General features: G+C 37.2%; 2 protein-coding genes across 2 annotated transcripts in view; both read left to right on the top strand.

Annotated features, from left to right (window-relative positions):
• The window catches only part of LOC311287301 (GTPase IMAP family member 8-like), a 446,844-nt gene that overhangs the window by 298,958 nt on the left and 126,531 nt on the right, over positions 1 to 21,355 (top strand). The gene's annotated exons all lie outside the window — the stretch shown is intronic.
• The window catches only part of LOC311287291 (verrucotoxin subunit beta-like), a 35,455-nt gene continuing 26,328 nt past the window's right edge, over positions 12,229 to 21,355 (top strand). The window contains exons 1-3 of the mRNA XM_084404014.1: positions 12,229 to 12,312; positions 20,596 to 20,711; positions 20,816 to 20,909. Coding sequence (XP_084260140.1) covers positions 20,619 to 20,711; positions 20,816 to 20,909 — 187 coding nt within the window. The 5' untranslated portion in view covers positions 12,229 to 12,312; positions 20,596 to 20,618. The remainder of the gene's footprint in view (positions 12,313 to 20,595; positions 20,712 to 20,815; positions 20,910 to 21,355) is intronic.

Raw genomic sequence — 21,355 nt, 5'->3', positions numbered from 1 at the left:
TGAAAAGGGCGGTTGGTCTCGGGGCTCTCAGAACTTAAAGGAGTTGACGGTTCACGGGTTTGGAGCGGTCCTTGATAAAACCTAAATTTACAATTGGCCGAAAATAACTGTGAAATGGCATCAAATCAGACTAACTCATCTTGGAGATGCGGTGAACCACCGCAAGCTATTGTGAGTATAATATCCATTAATATATGGTTGATTTCCTATTGGACAACGGGAATTATTTCCGTACAAATTAAACCACAAGCAATTTTGATGTGTTTAAGTCTGGTCTTGTACAATATTTTAGATGATTTTTCGTTAGTGTTAGTATTGGTTTCACAGTTATTACGTAGCAAAAGATAGGTGGCAATTTTCGGAAACAAAGGAGTAATAATTGCAGTCCTGTTCTTCTTTATGATTACTGTGTATAAATTGACGCAGTGCCATTTTGGAATGGCTTGGATAAAATTTGTAGGTGTAGGTCTTGCAAGCCTGACCTACATTTGTTTATTCATCATCAGTTATAGGAGAAATACAGTTTTAAGACCAGTAGTGATTAAACTGGCTATACTGTATTTAATTGTCATAATAATGTCGGCTTGTTCCAAGATTTGCAACGAGCCGAAATTATTATTTTTAGCCATTTTAATGGGAATAAATGACTACAGTTATCTGTTTAAATTGTTGGACGGAGTGTTGAAGAGACCTTCAGTGCTTGAATAAGACAACGCTTGGAAGGGGAAATTATGATATATATTAGTGGTGTCTTTCTATGTTGTTTTTCGTTTTTCTTTCTCTCTCAAAGATGGGATTACAGAAAAAAAAAAAAAGAAGAAATTTTTTTTTTTTGGGGGGGAAACAAATATGGGGGTCCAGCAATATTGTGTTGAAAACTGTGTCTTGTAATTGGTCTATTAAAAAGTTCTGGCGGCACTTGGTGTGAGACAGGGGGCCCACTGTTTCAGATCAATCGGTTGCTATGTTGAGACCAAATGAAAAAAATATATATGTATATAAACGGAGAGCAGACACGGTGGGGGTTCATTAGAGATGACAAAACAAGACTATATATGTGAATATAAAAATTTGGAACTTGTTCTGAAAGTAACGGGTTGGAGTTTTGTTTTTCCCTTTTGATTATAAGTTGGAAATTTAACCATTCCAGAGAAAAAAAAAAAATGGAATGGGATTGTTATTTTTTTTTTTTGTTGGATAGAGGGATTGTTTTGTAAACGAAAAAAAAAAAAAAGGGGGGCTTTTTTAAAGGTCTTGATGTTTTTTTTTTTTTTCTCTCTTCTTTCTCTCTCCCTATTTTCACAATATGTTTAATTTTCTGAAAAAAAAAAAAAAGAGTTTATTTTTGGTTTGTTTGTCAGTTAATAACGAAGATTTGTTGAAAAGGGGGAAATTGGAAATGACTTTATTCGTACCGTTCACCTGGGAGTGTCTGATGGTACATTTTGGATAACAGGGGAAAGGTTATTGTTTATGTCATTTTGTGTCCTTGTGTAGGTCGCAGACGGTCGGACCAAGAGAAGGAATTCCTTATGGCAGGGTCTGAGGAGAAAATGTGATCATTGTCTTACATTTGCATGTTATCCTATCAGAATCAAAGCTTTCATGAGGGGTGTTAAGGAATTTAAATATTTTTGTGCAAAATGTATAATTGATGAAGGTTATTGCATGGCGGAGATGAAAAGTTTTACTTTTTGTGACACCAGGGGCACTTTCAAAAACCCAGGCCGCACTCATTATTTGACAAATGAGGCAATGAGATTTATCATTGCAATGAAATGGCTCGTTGTTGGCGTTGATGACGCCTATGAGCTATTAATTGGCAATAGAGAAAAAGTGACTGGTACTACATGCAGTGTCGACATTCAGAGCTTTGTTTGGAGGGGTCTTATTATTCCTGGTTTCTGTACAAGGCAGAAACAGTTCGATGGTCGAGTGACTTATCAAAATGTCATTGATCCACTAGGAATGTCTGGAAAGACTCACGAGATTCTCGTGGCAAAGAAGGACTTTGGACGAGGGCTTGGCGAGAAGTGGCCGCGAAATAGCCCTGCATCCGGAAGATCTCTGGAGACTGGACCAGGCTCCGAGGAGCCGAGGCTCATTCCGATGGAGGCCAGTGAGCAGAAGATGGTACCGACAAACCATGAGCAGTCTGTCGACAAGGCATTGTAGTAATCTAGTTATTGGATTTTTTGCTAGAGAATCAGAATTTAAATTCAGATTTTTAGAGTGCTGCTTGGATTTTGTTTTTCCAAGTGTTTTTGTGTTCCATGTTAGCCTAGACTGTTTGGATGACATGTCATTGGACGATTATCGAAATGAAAATGAATTCGTTACTGCAAGCGGGGATGCAGGGGAAAGTGCTGTTTATAATGCACTAACTAATACATCTCCATTTCCGGACCTATACGCTAGAACACACACACACAGGTTCCCGAGATGGAAGGGAAGGAAAGGAAGAAAGAATGGTGATATGAATGCACACTTGGGGTAAACATAAATTGGACACAATTCCCAGAAGTTAATACAATGAAGTACTGAAAGTCACATTGTTTCATGATTTAGGGATGTCACATATTTTTTACATTGTCAAGTGATTTATTAGTCACATGGTTTACTTCTTAGGGGAAAACCCCAGCGTAGGCACAGGAACTGATGTAACCAAAATGTTCCTATATATATGACTGCTTTTGTATCAATCGAGGCTTTTTCTTTTTGATCTTGATGTCGTTGAAGCCCTGAAGAGAATATAGCCCATCTTCAGTTATACTTATACTCGTTGACTTGATATTGCTCTGTGGTATCTTATACTTGTTAAACTCCAAGGAGGACAAGTTAATTAATTCTGTTAAATCATAGAATAGGTATATAGCTTTTTGTGAATCCATTCACAGGACTGCCCTGGAATAGGATAGAGCTGGATGTGTTAGAACCTGTAACCTTTTGTTGATTTGCTACAAACCTACTGTATTGTATAACCAGTGTCTTAATCTTTTGTATAAATAAATTTTATTTTATAAAGATAAGTATCGTTATTGTATATCTCAGCTCATCACAAGATAGCCATATAAATATCATATCAGAGCATAATAGGAATAGGGAATAAGACTTCTATTCTTCAAAGAACACCTTTGGACCAGATTCTGCTGGAAGGTAAGCATAACTTTGGTTCTATAGGTTAGAACTTGTATACATGTATTGTGACACGTTGGGAGTATAATATTCCTAGGCATGCTGATATATGCTAGACAAGCTGAGGGGATTTAATCCTAAGAAACTGACCTGACAGCACAAGGCTATTCTAGATAACTTAGGTTAGAAAGAGGCTAATCAGGAGATGAGATAATATCAGATCTCACAACACTTTGCAGCCTTGGCTAAATGCAATTTACACGAGACTAGATAATGATCAGAGATGTCATCGCTCTGCTGCAGAATTTCAACGGCATCAACATCTATTCCATGTGATAATATTAGATCTAGAGTATGATTACGACGATGAGTAGGTCCTGACACGTGTTGTCTAACTCCAATTGAATTTACAATGTCTTTAAATGCCAATCCCAATGCATCTTTTTCATTATCGATGTGTATATTAAAATCACCAACAATTAGTACTTTATCTGCAGTCAATATTAATTCTGATAGAAAGTCCGCAAATTCTTTGATAAAGTCTGTATGGTGCCCTGGTGGCCTGTATACAGTAGCCAGCACAAATCTCAAACGTGATTTATCGTTTACACTATTTATTTTTACATTAAGCACCAATGCTTCAAAAGAATTATATTTAAAACTTGATTTCTTAGTGGTTTTGAAACTATTACTATAAATTACAGCAACACCACCCCCTTTGCGTTTCAGACGAGGTTCATGTTTATAACAGTAATCTTGCGGGGTGGACTCATTTAAAGTCATGTAATCGTTTGGTTTTAGCCAGGTTTTTGTCAAACACAGCACATCTAGGTTATTATCTGAAATCATATCATTAACAATGAGTGCTTTTGAAGTAAGCGAATGAATATTCAGCAACCCAAGCTTTAGCATTTGCTCATCTGTATTATAGCTGTTTTTTATTTGTTGAACATCAATTAAATTTTTAACCTTAGATGGGTTAAAACGTTTTTTTGGATTTCCAAATTCGGGGAACAGACACAGTCTCTATATGATGATAGCTAGATGAAAGAGGCTCTATGTGATGGGAATTATCTGACCTGGGTGAGGTGAGACAGCTAGCAGACGGTCGGTTTAGCCAGTCTGTCTGCTTCCTGACCTGAGCCCCAGATTGTCATGTTTGAGCTCTAAGACTATGAGCCATATTACTAGAGAGAAGAGCAGCACCATCCCAGGAGGGATGAATACCATCTCTTTTCAACAGGTCAGGTTTGCCCCAAAAACTTTTCCAATTGTCTATGAATTCTATATTATTAAGCGGACACCACTTAGACAGCCAACTGTTAAGCGAACACAATCTACTAACTATCTCATCACTCCTGTGAACAGGAAGGGGACCAGAGCAAATTACAGTCCTTGACATCGTACTTGCAAGTTCACACACCTCTTTAATATTAATTTTGGTGATCTCCGACTGGCGGAGTCGAACATCATTAGTGCCGACATGAATAATGATTTTAGAGAATTTACGATTAGCACTGTCACCCATTTGCCCGGCTGCGCAGGCTCTACTTCAGCCAGAACCGACTCATGTAAAGTGTTCACTATGCTATGCGCATCCAAAACATCTGAAGCTCTAGCACTCTTACTATCCTCAATTAAAGTTTGGATGTGTGTTTCTAATTCTGAAATCTTCTCTGTCAACCTAACTGTCTCCTTACATTTATCACATATAAATCCTATATTGCCGACAGAGAAAGCTATGCTAAACATGTGACATGAAGTGCAGGTGACCATAACAGGACAAGACATTACTCACCGTGTTTGTTGAGTGATTCTTTCTCACCTGAGCTTTTATGAACTCAAAGGCGCGAGAGAAAAATAAATAAATAAAAATAACTGAGCGCACGGGTGGCGCGTTAGCAGGCTAGCGAATTACTAGCTAGTAATACTAGCTAGTGCTAGTAGTAACGTAAGCTAGCGATGTCAGGTTAATCTGAGATGTTGGGTAAGCTGTATTTAGTAGTAGTATAAACAACTAGAAATTGTAGTAAATGATGGTTCAAAACAAGGAAATACGAGGCTAAGACGGAGCTTACAGCACCGAAGCAAACACACTCACAGCAGGCAGCGAGGCAGACAGGAGCAGAGGCAGTGATCGGAAAGTCCTAGAGCTGCTCTGGCGACGGAGCGATATGCATCCTTTGTTGTGGTGTAGCAATGGTCCAAAATATTATTGTCTCAGGTGGGGCATGTAATGTGCTGTTTGAATTTAGGCAGCTCACGTGTGAGTTTTGCCTGATTAAGGTCTCCGAGAGTGATAAGAACAGAGTCCGGGTGTTGTTGTTCTGTTTCTGTGATCAGATCAGCCAGCTGTTGCAGCGACGTACTCACGTGTGCTTGCGGTGGAATGTAAACACTGATGAGAACGAGCGAGGAAAACTCCCGCGGCGAGTAGAACGGCTTACAGTTAATGAAAAGCACTTCCACATCTGGACAGCACATCTTCCTTAACACAGTTACATCAGTACACCACCTTCTGTTGATGTAAAAGCATGTCCCACCACCGCGCGTTTTCCCCGTTGACTCCATATCGCGATCCGCTCTGAACAGCTGAAAGTCCGGTAGATGTAACGCGCTGTCCGGAATGGCTTCGTTCAGCCAGGTTTCCGTGAAACACAGAGCAGCAGAGTTGGTAAAGTCCTTGTTTTTGCGTGAGAGCAGAAGTAGTTCGTCCATTTTGTTAGGGAGAGAGCGGACATTCGCCAGATGGATGCTAGGCAGCGCCGTTCTGAATTCGCGCTGCCTGAGCTTAACGAGTGTGCCGGCTCGCTTCCCACGCCTGCGCGTCTTAAACTGTTTCCACAGTGCAGCGGCGCAACCGACGACAATGTTCCGCAAAACGCCAGAAGAATCAAAAACTGGTTGGTGATCAGTTGGTGTGCGCTGCCGAATGTTCAGCAGTTCGTCCCTGGTATAACTGATAGCGTATGACAAACATAAAACAGGACAAACTAACATAAACAGTGTAACAACTGGAGAGCTCAACACCGAGGCAGCCATCCGCGGCGCCATCTTGGATCTCAAATTTTACAGACAATCAAACATTTTCTAATCCTTAAGGTCATCAGTACTAAAGATTCCCCTCATAATTTATCTGTCTCTTATCAGTGTCATGAGTTCTGGGAATTTCTTTCAGACCTGTCTATGTAAAGCCTTTCGCTTCTTTGTTCTCCTTCTTCAGACTTTTCTTCTATGCTGCCTCCTGCACCTCGTCCGCAACACAGCCGACGGTAATGCTTGCATTTTTCTTCCTTCTCCAGCAAAGCTCTTTCTAATACATGTTTATTCCTCTCTTTTCTTCCAGCATGCTTCTTAATAAATGCAAGGAGGATTTTTCTGCAGAATACCTTTACTTATACTCTTGATAACTTAAGCACATAACACAGTCACATAACAGATCACTCTAAATTGTAATGTAGACGCTGCTTTGAAACAATGTATTGTGAAAAGAGCTATACAAATACATTTTAAATGAATCGGATTTATATCTTTTTCTTTTTCTTTCGAACAAATCACAGTGATCTCGTGCCCTTTCTCTTGGTTTGGTCTCATGCCATGGCGTTTCGCAAATGCACTGTAAGCATTGGTGTCAATGGACTTCCCGATCAACCTGGGCTCACGATGCTTTTGGGAAATGCAGCCCTGCATATTGACACTGATAACAAGTTTAATGATAAGCAGAAAATGAGCTGAGTATTAACAGCAAAACAAACTCTGTTAGAGGGGAGTCCAAATAGTAAATGAAGGGAGACCTGGGGAGACTAATAAACAAGAAAAACTAAAAAAGGACTACAAAACATGGCACAGGACAGGAAATAACAAAAGTCCACACAAGATAAGGGGAACACAAGACAGGAATCATGACACAGATGAACAAAGAGAAAAGGTGACCTGATGGTGTTGGTTGTGTTTTAAAGGTCCCATTGCATGGATTATTTTATTATTGTATAATGTTTCCTGGGGTGCCCTTATAATGTTAGTATGTTTTTTAGATCAAAAGTTGTTATAATTTAGAAATAAAAGGCATTTTTTTTTCTAGCCTGATTTCATCCCCTGATTTGAACACTCTGTTTGAAGGGGCATGTCTGCTGTGAGACTTCAGTGTAAACGCCCACTGCTGTGATTGGCTGACATGCTTGCATATGAAATATCTGGCATTACATGTGGAACTATCTGGAAAACTTTTACTATTACAGCTATTATACGTTTTTACTATTACAGCTATCGGGATTAACGAATCATGAGAAGTTTTTTAAGTATTTAGATCTATTTCAATCACATAAAAGGTTGCAGTGAGTGATGAGCATTGAGCAGATGACAGTCTGTTGATCGCGTGAAAAAAGATCTTATCATTGCAACACAGTTTCTGCACTCTCACTAATGATTTCACCAATGCAAACATGAGGCATATAAATACAGTAAGAGCTTCGTTGTGCAGTGTAACAGCGTCATTGATTTCATAACGAGTTTTGGCAAGTGTCCAGATAAACTCGTGCTGTGTGATTGACAGCTTGGGCGATTGGAAAGGGATTGTTCTTTGATCGCTTTCTGTATATTAATCACAGTTTAAGTAAGATTATTTTCATCCTACTAAGAGAAACGATGTGAAGTTGATCGCTACTTCCATAGTAAATCGCTACTTACCGCTTGCTGGAATATAGTTGAAATTGCCCCCTTCATCAGTATGAAATGCTGAGAGAAGCCTGTGCTTGATATTATCCCAGGTTAGAAAAACAGTCCGTGGTGAAATGGACAGAGCAAACTAACAACTTCGAATTAAACTTTTGCGGTATACGATTATAGATAAACATCAACCACACCTGTTGACATTTCGCCATCAATACGCCTGTATTCCTGTGGGCGGAGGTTAGTCAAAACACGGTTCTAGTGACGTCATTAAAGAAGGAAGTAGAGCACATGTGTCAAACTCAAGGCCCGCGGGCCTATTCCGGCCCGCCACATTATTTTATACGGCCCGCGAGAGCATGGGTGTCTTAAAATTAGGGATGCAACCAAATTTAGGCTGCCGAAAATTTTCGGCCGAAAATAACATTTTTTGTTTTTGGCCGAAAGATACTAAAAAGCCGCCGCGCCCCTCCCTGTTCGGCGATGGTTTGACTCTGGCTCAGCGTGTTTTATGACTTTACTTGTGAGTCCGCTTCTGAAGATGCATAACTAAAGCGCGTTCCACTGTGTGTGTGCGCTGTGCTCTCTGCTCCGTGTTCACAGCACGTTCTGCTCAATGTTCCGCAAGCAACCTCCGTGTGTGTGTTTGTGTTGCGAGCTCTGCTCACGCTCACCGGAAAGGCAAAGTCCGCAAAAAAAAAACGTGCCGACATGAAATTTCTCTGGACTTGTTTCTTTTTGCAATAGCACTATTCTGCTGTAACATGGTGTGTATAGCCGTGCTGGGCAACACTGGTAAAATTACACGAATCACGATCCTCTCGTTCACTGGTCCTTTCCCTGCTCTGCCCATGCTCTGATAAAAATAGCTTTATAGGGCTATACTTTATTTTGACAGTCAAAAAATAAATCGACCCCCCCCGATTAACCCATGAGACCCCCTGAAAGCCTCAAAAGCAAAATTTGAAGGGGGTCTCAAATTTTACTGAAAAAATTTTACTGAAAAAAACACCTACTGAAACGTGTTTAAAAAAAAAAAAAAAAAACTTGACCAAAACCACTTTTTTGTCGAATAAAGGAGGAGACAACACATTACAGACTGTTTTTACGAGCGTTCATGCTTAAGGTTGCCAGATTTCAATAATTTAAACCTCAGTCAGTGGTTTTATGTTAAAAGAACACGTTTTCTACTCGGTCTTTTAAATAGTATCTGGCAAACATGCGCGCGCTTTCTACGCTGCTGAAGAAGCGCGGATGATCTGAAAACACCTAGTGTGCTGGAGTTCCACGATCTTCATTTGAGATTTTCTACTTAAATTAAAGTGTCATTCAGTCGGTTTCCGTTCTCTCACGAGCCGCTTGGGCTGTTTGTGTGACTAAATCTGCGAACAAAATGCAGGCTGATATTGTCACATCACGATCGGTCATTACTGCAGGCTCTCATTTAGCCTACCTACAAGTGCACTGATTGCGTGCCAGGCTCGATAGGCTATACCTTATTTTTTTTGTATTTCTTTCGATAGGCTATACCTGGCATGCATTAAGTTGATTGCTCTTGTAAGTGCGCCAGATGTGCAAATTATTGTTATGTCTGCATTGTAATGCACAACTTTGCCTCTCCTTGTTATAAAACAATGTGCATCCAAACAACTTTAGCCAATGTAACTGTGTTGCTTATACTGTATAGCATATGATATTGCATTTGCGTTTGTAACATCTATGCAAAATAATCCTTGAATAATTTCTTAAGGCCATTCCCGTTTCGAATATGTGATTTGTGTATTGTCAACAATAAGCATAAACATTATGCATTTCCATTTTGTAGTGTGGATCATTCATTGACAAAAATCTGTTTTCTGATTAAAAAAAAATAACTTAATGCTACTGCCCACAGACATTTAAAGCTACTGTTTTCCTTTTTTTTTGGCCTTCAAAACACCTTAAAATGCACATGTCGGGTGTTTTCTTGTTTTCACTGGTTCAAATTTTCACCCCCGAACCCCCCTAGCAAGATACTTTTTGGGGCATCTGTATTTATACAACTCTAGCTGCATCGGCACTGCACCCAGTAAAAGACAGTGATGCAGTGATCCCTTTAATAGTTGTTCAATTTTCATGTGTGAATAGACTAAGGGAAAAATCACTCAAAATTCATAATTATTTAGTTGTCTCTTCCTGTAGTCTGTGGGCCAGTATTAATTACAAAAACTGCTCCTCTTCTGTGGCTAATATTAATTTAATAATGATCCTTTCTCCCTGGTCAAGCAACAAAAAGTTAAGTAATAATGTGCAAATACTACTGACCCATTTTATGGTGAACTAATATTCAAGACTAGTCTTACATGTCACTGTTTAGAACACAGAGCGTTCATCCTTTGCTGGGATGCTTAAAAAAAATTTGGGGGCATAAATTAAGAGTATACCCACTTCTCCAGGCACCATGGGATTATCAAATTGTTATGTGTGTGCGTGTGTGTTGTCATGTAGGCTATAGACTGATTGTCTTGGCTTGTTGCATCCATGAAATATTGTAATGTTATAGGCCTACTAGATCCGTATTGCACAACAATCGGGAGACGGAGACCCCCCCCGAATATTGACGGGTATTTCGCACACTGGTTATAACAGCACTGCCCTTGAAGGGCATGCCATTCTTAGGATTTTTCAATGAAATCCAAATGATCAAAAAAAACAAACAAATTTTTTTTTTTTCTAAGTATTTCAGGTAGGCACACACATACATCAAGAATTAGCGTATGAATCTCAACAATGGTGACAAACAGATCACCTCTGAACATAAGCTCATTATTTATTCATGCAGCAATGCATGATGGGAGCCATGAATGAGTTTTGATTGCTGGCACCCAGAATGCACTTGTCACGGAACGCACGACAATGCCTCCTCCTGGTTTCACTAGGTCCCTCTCTCCTGCTTACTAGGACTGCATTTCCCTCATCACCTCATTATGATTTCATCAGTCTCACCTGTGCACCCTCAGCTCCCCTTTATAAGGACTGTTCTGTTTTGTTCTCATTTGTGAAGTCTTGTTTTACCTACCCTCTGTCTCAGTTTGTATCGCTTGCTACTCAGTGTTTTACTTGATCTTGTGTATTTGAACTTGGACTCTGAACTCGTTTGTGAACCTTTGCTGCCTGCCTCTGACCTTTGCTTGTTTGACTACGATTCTGGATTGCCCTTATCATCTTTAATAAATATCTGCAAATGGATCCGACCGTCTCTGCCTCTCCGTCACAGCACTGCAACATGCTTTATTATTGTCACCATTGTTGAGATTCACAGGCTGATTCTTGATCACTGTGTCTACAAAAAAAAAACAAAAAAAACCCCAAAAAAACTTGTATGTGAACAACTTTTAAGAAATTATTTGGATTACATTGTAAAAGTTAAAAACATTATCTTTTCAAGCACAGTGCTGCTATAATTAAGTAAATCTAACTCAGTAATTGGCCTCTATAGGAGTTCAGTGATTCAGGTCAAATGACTGTCAAATAATGATTATTTTAAAAAACAACCAACACCATCAGATCACCTTTTCTCTTTGTTCATCTGTGTTCATTCAGTCAGTGTTCATTTAACTCTCTTGAGTGTGGAGTCATATAAACTCCCAGGAGAGTTAATTTAACACTGGAGTTTTTGCTATGTACAAACCAGCTTTATATTTCAGCAATTACTTTGCAGAAATATGAACATATTTGTTGCCTTCTCTGGCAAAATATGACACCTCTCCTGATTTATTGCATGTCCTGCACAAGGTGAGCGTTATTTTTAGAATGCATCACCTTAAATGCTGTGAAGCGAAACCCCTTGTGGAAGAAGAACGCCCTCATGTTTACAACTGTGACAATGAGCACATTTTCTACAGTATATTACTGTTTTAATGGAAAATGGTATGATACTGTCAGATTTATTTATTTTTACAGCAAGGGTTAACTGTATATTTATTACCAATGTACTTCTGGTATACTTTTGTAGAAACATATTAAAATGCAATTCAATATATTTTTAATGCACTTCAAATAAGCATGTTGAGAATACAAATGTATTATAAACAAATTTCAAGTATATTTTTAATACATTTAATACTACGTCTTTTTCACCTGGGTACAGTAAAAACAAAAACAAAAAAAATGGTGCATATGTGTTGTGAGGATTATGTGTTTTTAGTTATAGCCCTATGGTTGATTACAAATCTGGTCGTTCTTCAAATAGAACGTGTAGTCTGCCTCCTTCAAAAAAATATTTTACAAGGTCATATCCAAACATTAAAGACAGTAATCCCACAATGTTGTGCTATGGTGTGCTGGTGACGTCAATCTAAAATAATAGCCAACCTGCCCTGGGTCCATGAGGGCAAAGAGACAGTTTTTTTTTTTTTATATATACTGTATATATATATAAATATCACTGCCGAAATGAGCTATAGATTGAGTTGAAATCATAATCAGAAGACTGCATCTATTAACATCCCAGGGACACATAGAAATAAGGTAAAATGTGATTTTAAAACTATATTAATATTGCTATTAAGAGATGCTATACAAGTCACTGGTATAATTTCTAAACATTAAAATGTGGTTGGTGGGTAGGGGGGGGGGGAAATCAGACTATTCAGATACAAATGTCAGCTTAATTTGTTTAAATGCAACAATAGGTGATTTATAGACATTTAACTAAACTTAATAATTATAACTAGACTTTGAAGGAACTGAAGGTAAGAATTAGGCAAGGCAAGGCAAGTTTATTTATATAGCACATTTCATACACAATGGCAATTCAAAGTGCTTTACATAGAAGAAATTAAAATAATAAAAATAAATAAGAAAGGAATTATGTCTTTCATTTTCTAAATATGGAATGTTTTTAAACACTAAATAGCCATCTAATTGTATAAATTGTACTATCTTAAATAGCCAGGCAACTAATGAAATAACTGAAGGTAAATTTTATTAGGTCCAGGTATTTTTTTTTTTTTTTTAAGTTTTCACACCTGTTAGTAGAGTTAATGGGGGCCCAAAGGGGTCACACTTTATTTTAAGGTCCAATTTCCACTCTTAACTACTACAACTTTTGCCTCAACAAACTCATAATTTGCTGCTTTTTAATAGTTAGTAAGATAGTTGTTAAGATTAGGTATGGGGTTGGAGTAAGGGATCTAAAATATGATCATTCAGAATAAGGCATTAGGGTAGAGAGGGGGAAAACGTGTAATTGTTTTATACAAAACAAAAGTGAACTGTGTCTAGAATAGATATTAGTTTTAGTGACAATGACAAAACTTAAATTATAAACCATGTATGAAAAATGTCGAGAGTTCTCACTAGATTTTTAACAAAAATATAATTTGTACCAATTCTTTTTTTTTTTTTTTTTTTCATGCAATTGAGTGCAGGCAGTTGTAGGTTAAAATTTTAAAAAGACTATAATCAATATTTATGAATGACAAAATTATAGTAGCTTATTTGAAAAATATTGTTAGCTCATGCTGATGCACTGTAAACATTGCTGTAAAAAATGGCCAAATTTTTACAGTAGCATGCTGTTTTCCATTAAAACAGCAATATACCATTGACAAAAAATGGCTGCGATAGCTTTATGTTTAAAACACATTAGTTATGGCAAAAAAGCTGCAAGATATCAGGATCAGATCACAATGGCTGTTTCTTAATGGTCACAGTAATCATCTAGTGGTCTGAATTACTGATCTCATTTGTTTTCTAATGTATTGTTATTTTTGATTATTGTATAACTGTGATTTGATATCAGACAATATGAAGTCTTTTAAGAGGTTTATGTTCAGAATATTTTGAACTTCTAGATCAGACACACACAGACATCAATAATCTGTGTATGAATCTCAATAAAGGTGACAATTTGTCACCTTTATTGAGATTCATACACAGATTATTCAAACGTTTCATGCTGCAATGCATGTTAGGTACCAGCACAATACATAAAGAATCATCCATGACTCCCAGCATGCATGCTGTTGTTTTTTTGTTGACTTTTAGTAGCGTGTTTTGTGATGTTCAGATTTGATGTTATCTTTTTTGTTGAAAACCATTGTTGAGATTCATTGGCTGAGTCTTGATGTCTGTGTGTGTAGAGCTGAAATCATAGTTAAAATTGTTTTAGAGAATAATGAGTTTAAAAAACCCTTCATAACTGATTGTGCAGCACTGCTTGATCTTTTACTGTAGTTTCACAGTGTATATAGAATAGACTTTTGTCCACTGTAGTGGACATTATATTTTAGTGAATTTCTCTGACGTCATACATGTCACATGACACAACCTGGGTGTCCTGTAAAGAACACATTCAGGACTTTTCAGAGACACCAAATGTTTGGAGGTTTCACCATGAAAACAACTTCTCCATGGTTTTTAAAAATGTCTCACATTAATTTAGTGATCAAATGTAGCATTCTTATGGAAATATGATAATATATTGTAATTATAATTTAAATTGGACTGCTTTTCAAATTGTATTTCATAAAACAACATCTCAGGAAAATGTTAAGGGGTTTCAAATAAAAAAATGACTTTCTGTTCCAGAACAGGGCGTTGATTTCAAACGTGTCCACTGTAGAGGACACCAGGACTTAAATCATGTTTATCAGGCATTTTGTGAGACACAACAAGTGAATATGGAAATAAATTATACATCAATATTCCTATGAAATATTAGATATTATTATTAAAATGTTGCCAATTATCACTCCAATTATTACACTTCTTTTTTCATTAAATGTTGCTCCAAGAACACATTAAGGTGCAAATTAGATACAGTTTATAGATACATTGCATTGGAATATTAATTTATGGACATTTTACCCACATATTGCATAAAGTAAAATGGTGTATCAATTCATTCCGTTATTTCTTTCATAACATAGTTGAGAATAATCTTTATACAAATTTTGGTTGAAAAAATCCTGACACCCCCAAATTTATTGGTGATTGGAAAAAAAATCCCACTGTTTTTGCCTATACATATAATTTCATGTCATTTTATTTTTTAAACAACTTAGTCCTGGCGTCCACTACAGAGGACATAGCATAACGTATGAATAAAATATTATTTTGCAAAAATGTTTTTTTTTACCGTTTGTTTATTGTGATCTAAACATTGTGATGACATGGAAAAAAACTAAATTCAAAAAAAAATGTTTTTTTCTGGGTCCCAGGAGGATATACAATTAAAATGTATTAATTGTATTGTATTGAAGATTGTATATTGTAATATACAATTAAGATGTATTAAAACATTTTTTAATTAACTTAAAATTCTATTAAAACACAACGGTGAACCAAACATTATGTGATGACATCCCAATCACCAACACATGATCTCATTTTTATTGGCTTTGTTTCTGCCACTCTTAAAAACACAGAGTTACAGCAGCCAAAGAAAAACAAATATTAAAGTCAAGAGTCAAGAGCCTAGCTAAAGCAAACACTGATCTCCATAATGGTAACGTCAAATGAAACAAAACATCTAAACCTCTGTTGATTCTCAATAGGACCTTCGGTAGACGTATGAATAATATACATTTAAATAAATAAAGTCAGTCTGGTTAGTAATAAGTGAAGCTGGTAATGATATTTATTTAGAGTTGTTTAATCCTCCTCTGCTGAGATCTTCACAGATCTCTTAATGTCTTCTGTGGCTGAAGTCAGTTGTGTTTCGTTTTTTTTAATCTTCTTGTTATTCATCACTAATGCTCAATCATCAGTTAATTAATCACTGAATTATATCATTAACTTACACACTGCTTCAGTGTTACTCCTACTAGTGATGGGCAAATGAAGCTTTGGTGAAGCACTGAACCACTTAGATTTTTTGTGTGTTTTTTTTTTTGTGAAAATTCATTACTCAAAGCTTCAGTAACAGTGACCTCACCTGGTGAAGTGCCAAGGCTGCATCTAAATTATCCCAGCTAGATAGTGAACAGGAGGCTTTAAGACGAGTGAAATAAATCTAGTGCATGCATGGGAAACAGAGGATGTGCTGGGAAAATATGGCACAAGTTGGGTGTGCTTGTGTAACTATGGCCAGGGGGTACGTGGGATAGGGAACACTCAAAGATTTGTATTAAGGAACAATATTTTTTCCACACTTTTTGGGCTGAGCCTGTTTTTTTTTTTTTTTTTTTTTTACTCACTACCTCTCCACATTTAGAGAAAATTTGTTCAGAGGGAACGAACGTGTGGCGGTGGCGCTGCAAACCACTCAGGTGATTCACTCAGAGAATGAAGCAGTTGTTGCTTCGGATGTCATATGTCACATGATTTTTCCGGACCAAAGCAACCTTCGGAGCAGTGGTTCCAATAGAACTGTAGTTAATGGGTAGAAGCACATATCAAAGCTACAGAGTCAGACTGCCATCACTACTCTTGACCCTAGCCTTTTTAATATTAGTTTATGGTTTTTGTAACAGTGTGTTTAACAAAACCCATTACTTAATACAAAGCATGCCAAAAACACAGATGATCATGTGATGTTGATCATCTGTGATAGTCATTAAATAGAGTGAGTCGTAAATCTCATCCCTGATTACTAGTGGGTTACTGTTACAATCCTCACATTTCACTGTCAATCTTACCATGGTTCATATCAGATGCTCTGGGATTTGAGTTTTAAAAATATTGTGCACGAATACCTTTTAGACACAAAAAGACATCAACAATCAGCAATGGTGACATGCTGCAGTGCATGCTGGGAGCCCTATTATTAGACTCATCCATGGCTCCCAGCATGCATTGCCGCATGTTACCGTTGCTGAGATTCATAGGCTGATTATTGATGTCTGTGTGACCAAAATACATTATATTTATTTTTACAGTATTATTTCTCTTGTTGTCATAAAGCTGCTGATTATCAAGACATGCTGTCTCATGAACACTTATTAAACCACTTAATGATGGTGAATCAAGTCTCTATAATCTTTATTATCAACAAGTAGCCAATATCATCTGACCACACTTTCTCTGTCTGCTGTAACTGTGTTTGATTAAATTTAACAAAAAAACAAAACAATAAAACAACAACAACAGGAGAAAACCTTCTGTTAAAAGGCCACTTCAAACTGCCTAACAAAAGCAAACACTAATCACAAAACTGGTGACATCAAACTAAACTTATTTTCAATAAAATATCAACATACATCTAAACCTAATTAATAATAAAAAAAATACAGTCAACCTATAATTCTGAATGAGAGCTTCTGTAGACGTCTGACAGGAATAAAGTCAGTCTGGTTAGTAATAAGTGAAGCTGGTAATGCTGTTTGTGGAGTTGTGTAATCCTCCTCTGCTGAGATCTTCACAGATTTAATGTCTTCTTTTCTCTTTAGCTGATTTCATCTGAGGCTGTGGCTGAAAGTACTCCATATTTAATATACACAGGTTTTGTGGCTCAGATAAGGTCCAGTTCTGGTTTATTTCTTTGCTCTTGGCTTACATGTGGCATTGCTATGGCCTGCTTGTGGCCCAGATCTGGCAAACGAGCCCGATCTCATGAAAGTGCGTATGAATAGCACGAGTGAAAATATCTCGTATCATTTATACGCCAAAACGAGTTTTTGCGTACATATGATACGCAGTTTTCGCGTGCATATGATACGCACTTTATGGCGTGTAATATGCACGCCCTCCTCACCCCTAATCCTACCCAAGGGGTTTGCAGTGCGTATCATTTGAACGCAAAAACTCGTTTTGGCGTATAAATAATATGAGAAATATCATTCGTGCTATAGATACACACTTTCATGAGATCGTGTTGGGCAAACAGGAGCGGTCCGCCCAAGGGCCGTCATTCCACACTGCATAGTTGTACACGGCCGAAACAATGTATCTGGGATATGCTTTGGGACACACTTATTCAAATCTCACATACTATTTAGGATGGATAGTATGGACATTGGGTTGCAGGGTTAGACTTTTTCAAGTCAAGTATTCTTAAATGTCATTTTAAATATATTTCTGAGCACATAAAAAGTACTTTGAAAGTACACTTTCTTATTTTGATTATAAAAGAAGTAAACTTTCTTCTTTCTTCTTTTTCATAAGGGTATACCTGATAAATCTCATATACCGGTGGTTTGCTTTTGATTGAGTTTACTAACACGCTAGCAAAGCATTTGAGTTCACCAGTTTTCATTCACCCTTCACCTTCAGCTCAAACGACATTGCCAGAAATGATTTTAAACAGTCATATTCTTTGAGGTGTCTTTCTCAAAACATCAATATATTGTTTATAATATAGCAGTTTATTTTTCTCTATCATCATATATGTAGTATTAATGTGATATCAGTACTTAATTTTTAAAGCTCAGAATACTGGTATTTAGGGATGGGACGATTACCGGTTTCACGATAAACCACGATAAAATGTACTGACGGTTAGTAATATCGTTTAAAATTTAATTATCATTAAAACCGTTTTTGATTATCGTGATTTTAGATCCTGTTCAGCAGCAACAGTCTGACGCAGGCGCAGCGCGCAATGTTATTTTTTTTTTATTCAAGAAGGAATTGCGGAAGGCAGTGAACGTGCTCGGGAGATTTTTCAGCCTTTTAAAAGAACCAATTTTGAGGTTTGGTCATATTTTGGCTTTAACAAAATCCTGAGGGAAACTTAATCGAGGATGGTCTCCCTGTCTGCAGAACATGCACAAGAAAAAGTCGCTGCAAAAGGGGGGAAACTGCCGAGTCGTCTTGTGTGACCATCACCCACTGTTTATAGCGAACACAAGGCAAGTTAACTTTGACCTCAATAACAAAGCTACGTCTGGGAAATAATTGGGCTCAAAATGTTGTTTTAATTTGAACTATTTTATATCAATCACTTGAAATTGAAGCTTCCGCGAAGAAAAGTTCGCAGCAAGTGGCTTAGCCAAAGACGAACGAACAAGTTCAAACAAGACTATTAAGAGTGACATTTAAGGGATAATAATTTATATTCATTATACACCTATTACACCGATTTTTTTTTACCACATAATTACGGGGACATTGAATTGAGATTAATGTTTTAAATCTTAACGTAGACTAACCATGTTCCGTACACTTTTCACCTTTCACCGCACGTCAACGGCCACTCCTCTGTTGCTGAGAGACAGACGCGCTTATGTGAGTGCTCATTCTCTGGGGAAATTCCTATTGGAGGATATATTCTTTGATTGATGTCTTTTGGACCAATAGTATTTGAGAAAAGTGGGGTAAAGTCCCTCCTCCGCCTGGGTTCGGATGCTCACAGACGTTAACGGTGTTCCGTACAGAGCGCATACCTTGATTTCAACTGCAAAATTGACTTTAAAATTATAATTTTTGAGCTGTTTATTTATTTTAATTGTCTATTAAAGAATGACTATTTTAAATGTTAAAATATTATGAATATAATCATCACTGCACGCAGTCTGTGTTGACAGACGTGCTGCCTGTCTCAGTGCGAGAGTGTCGCCAAGCGGCCATTGTCCGGAATTTACATTTAAAAATTCCCATTTTAAAGCAGTTATTCAACAAAAGGTAATATATTTAATGATTTGTGATAACATAATAATCATTTCATGAAGACTATAGTACTGTGACAAGCATTAATTCAATTGAAATGTACATTTTCACCGCTGTAATTGTCTCCCCACCTAAAGCTAATATCTGGGCTGCAGCTTGCCTACCCTCCATTAGCAGGCGCAGTGGGCACACCTAGCAAACTTACTGAAATCTCTCTGGAACAAACGGCGGGGGATTCTCTTTCTTGGGCAGGGATAAAAGAGGGATAAATGATGATAACACACATATATAGTTTATGTATAACCTATAAGTATTTATTCGGCGATCGGCGGGAAAAGGTCATCTGTACGGAACATCGTTGTGTACGGAACATGGTTAGTCTACGTTACCTGTTTAAATCCATTATGTACAGTGTACAAAACAATCGTTCAGACAAGATGATCACAACAATATTATCAAACTCTGTAAACAATAAATCAACTCTGATTTAATTTTCAATACAATGAAAAACGGAGACGCAAGACGGCAAGAATGAAACGAGAGAGCGCGTCCATTGTGATAGCCTAGCATGGTGTAACGTCTGTCAGAGAGTTTCAAGTCTGCCCAGATTAAGAATACAAGACAGTGCAAATGAACTGGTAGTTCCACGAGACTTTTATAGATGTTTCCTCTCAGTTAAGCACACTCTTCACATACATGACGAAGAGCAAATGTTAAAAGGGAAAAGAAAACACTCTAAAACACGCTTCAAATCAAAGTGGAAGTAAACGCATTATAAAACAACGGTCAGCAGTAGAGCGGTCATCTTCCTCTTTGCGCGAGCAATCTCACTCTCACTGTGCGTGCGCGCTCACATAAAAACAGCATGCATACAATAACGTACACCATAGAAAAACTACTTAACACTAGGCGGCCGTTACAATGGATGTGCGCGGTGTTATAATGCGTTGCTATTGACGACCGTCATTTTAAGGAAGGAAATGCTTTAAAAAGTGCATAGAACTGCTTGTTTTATTTGTTGTTTGTTTATTTTCAAATATAAAACTTGTTGAAATGTCTTCAGTGTGAGCATCAACTCGTTTTGAACACTTTCATCTCGTTTTAACAAAACCGTGATAATATTGATAATCGCGATAATTTTGGTAACTATTATCGTGATATAAAATTTTCATACCGTCCCATCCCTACTGGTATTTATAACTCAAAAGCAGGTTATTCAGGACACTGAGACCTCTTCTCCTATGACTTCTGTTCAAACAGGTCTCCTTGTTGACTGTTCTAAGATGGTGGCAATTTGGATGTACCTGAAGCAGCCAAACTTCATTTACTTATGTACATATCTATTGTTGGTAACCCAAGCTGTGGGGGAACAGAAGGTTAGTAAACTTCTTTACACAAAATGCATAAGTGTAATTATATTATAATACATCTTTAAATTAATATTTAGAAATGTTTTTACTAATTATTTCTTCATAAATAGGTCATAAACTTGAGGAAGCTCATAGGGTCTTCTACTGTAACCGAATGCATTAGAAACCTCAGTGCCTCAACACCCCAAGACAAAAAGACTGTAGGTAAGATGTGAATGGTGTTACAAAATTACCTCAGCAATATCACAGGGCAGATTCAATGGACAGACTTAGTGTCCTTCGAAATAAATAAAATATGTTCCAACTAATCAGACCTATTTTCACTTCCAGAAATGGATTTTAAATTCTAAAATTAAAATTAAGAAATATATAATATATAAATGGGATAACAGGGAGCTTCATTGACTGGCCACTTTTTCAGTTTGCTTCTACAATCCCAACCCAGCTTTGACATGAATTACACAATTGTAATTTTTTTTTTGTTTATTTATCGTCATCATATGTTCACTTTTTGAATGTGGCCAATATCAGATTCCAGAGAAAAAAGGAGATTTAGATGTTGATGTTTTAGTGAACATAATAAAGCGTGTGGTCACCATTATTGTGATCAATGTTGTCTTTAGTTGGGCTCTTACATTGTTTTTTTTTTT

Source organism: Rutilus rutilus (assembly GCF_951802725.1).
Source record: "Rutilus rutilus genome assembly, chromosome: 1".
Taxonomy (NCBI): domain Eukaryota; kingdom Metazoa; phylum Chordata; class Actinopteri; order Cypriniformes; family Leuciscidae; genus Rutilus; species Rutilus rutilus.
The sequence above is the reverse complement of the archived record's forward strand: the minus strand, read 5'-3'. Positions and strand labels throughout refer to the sequence as shown.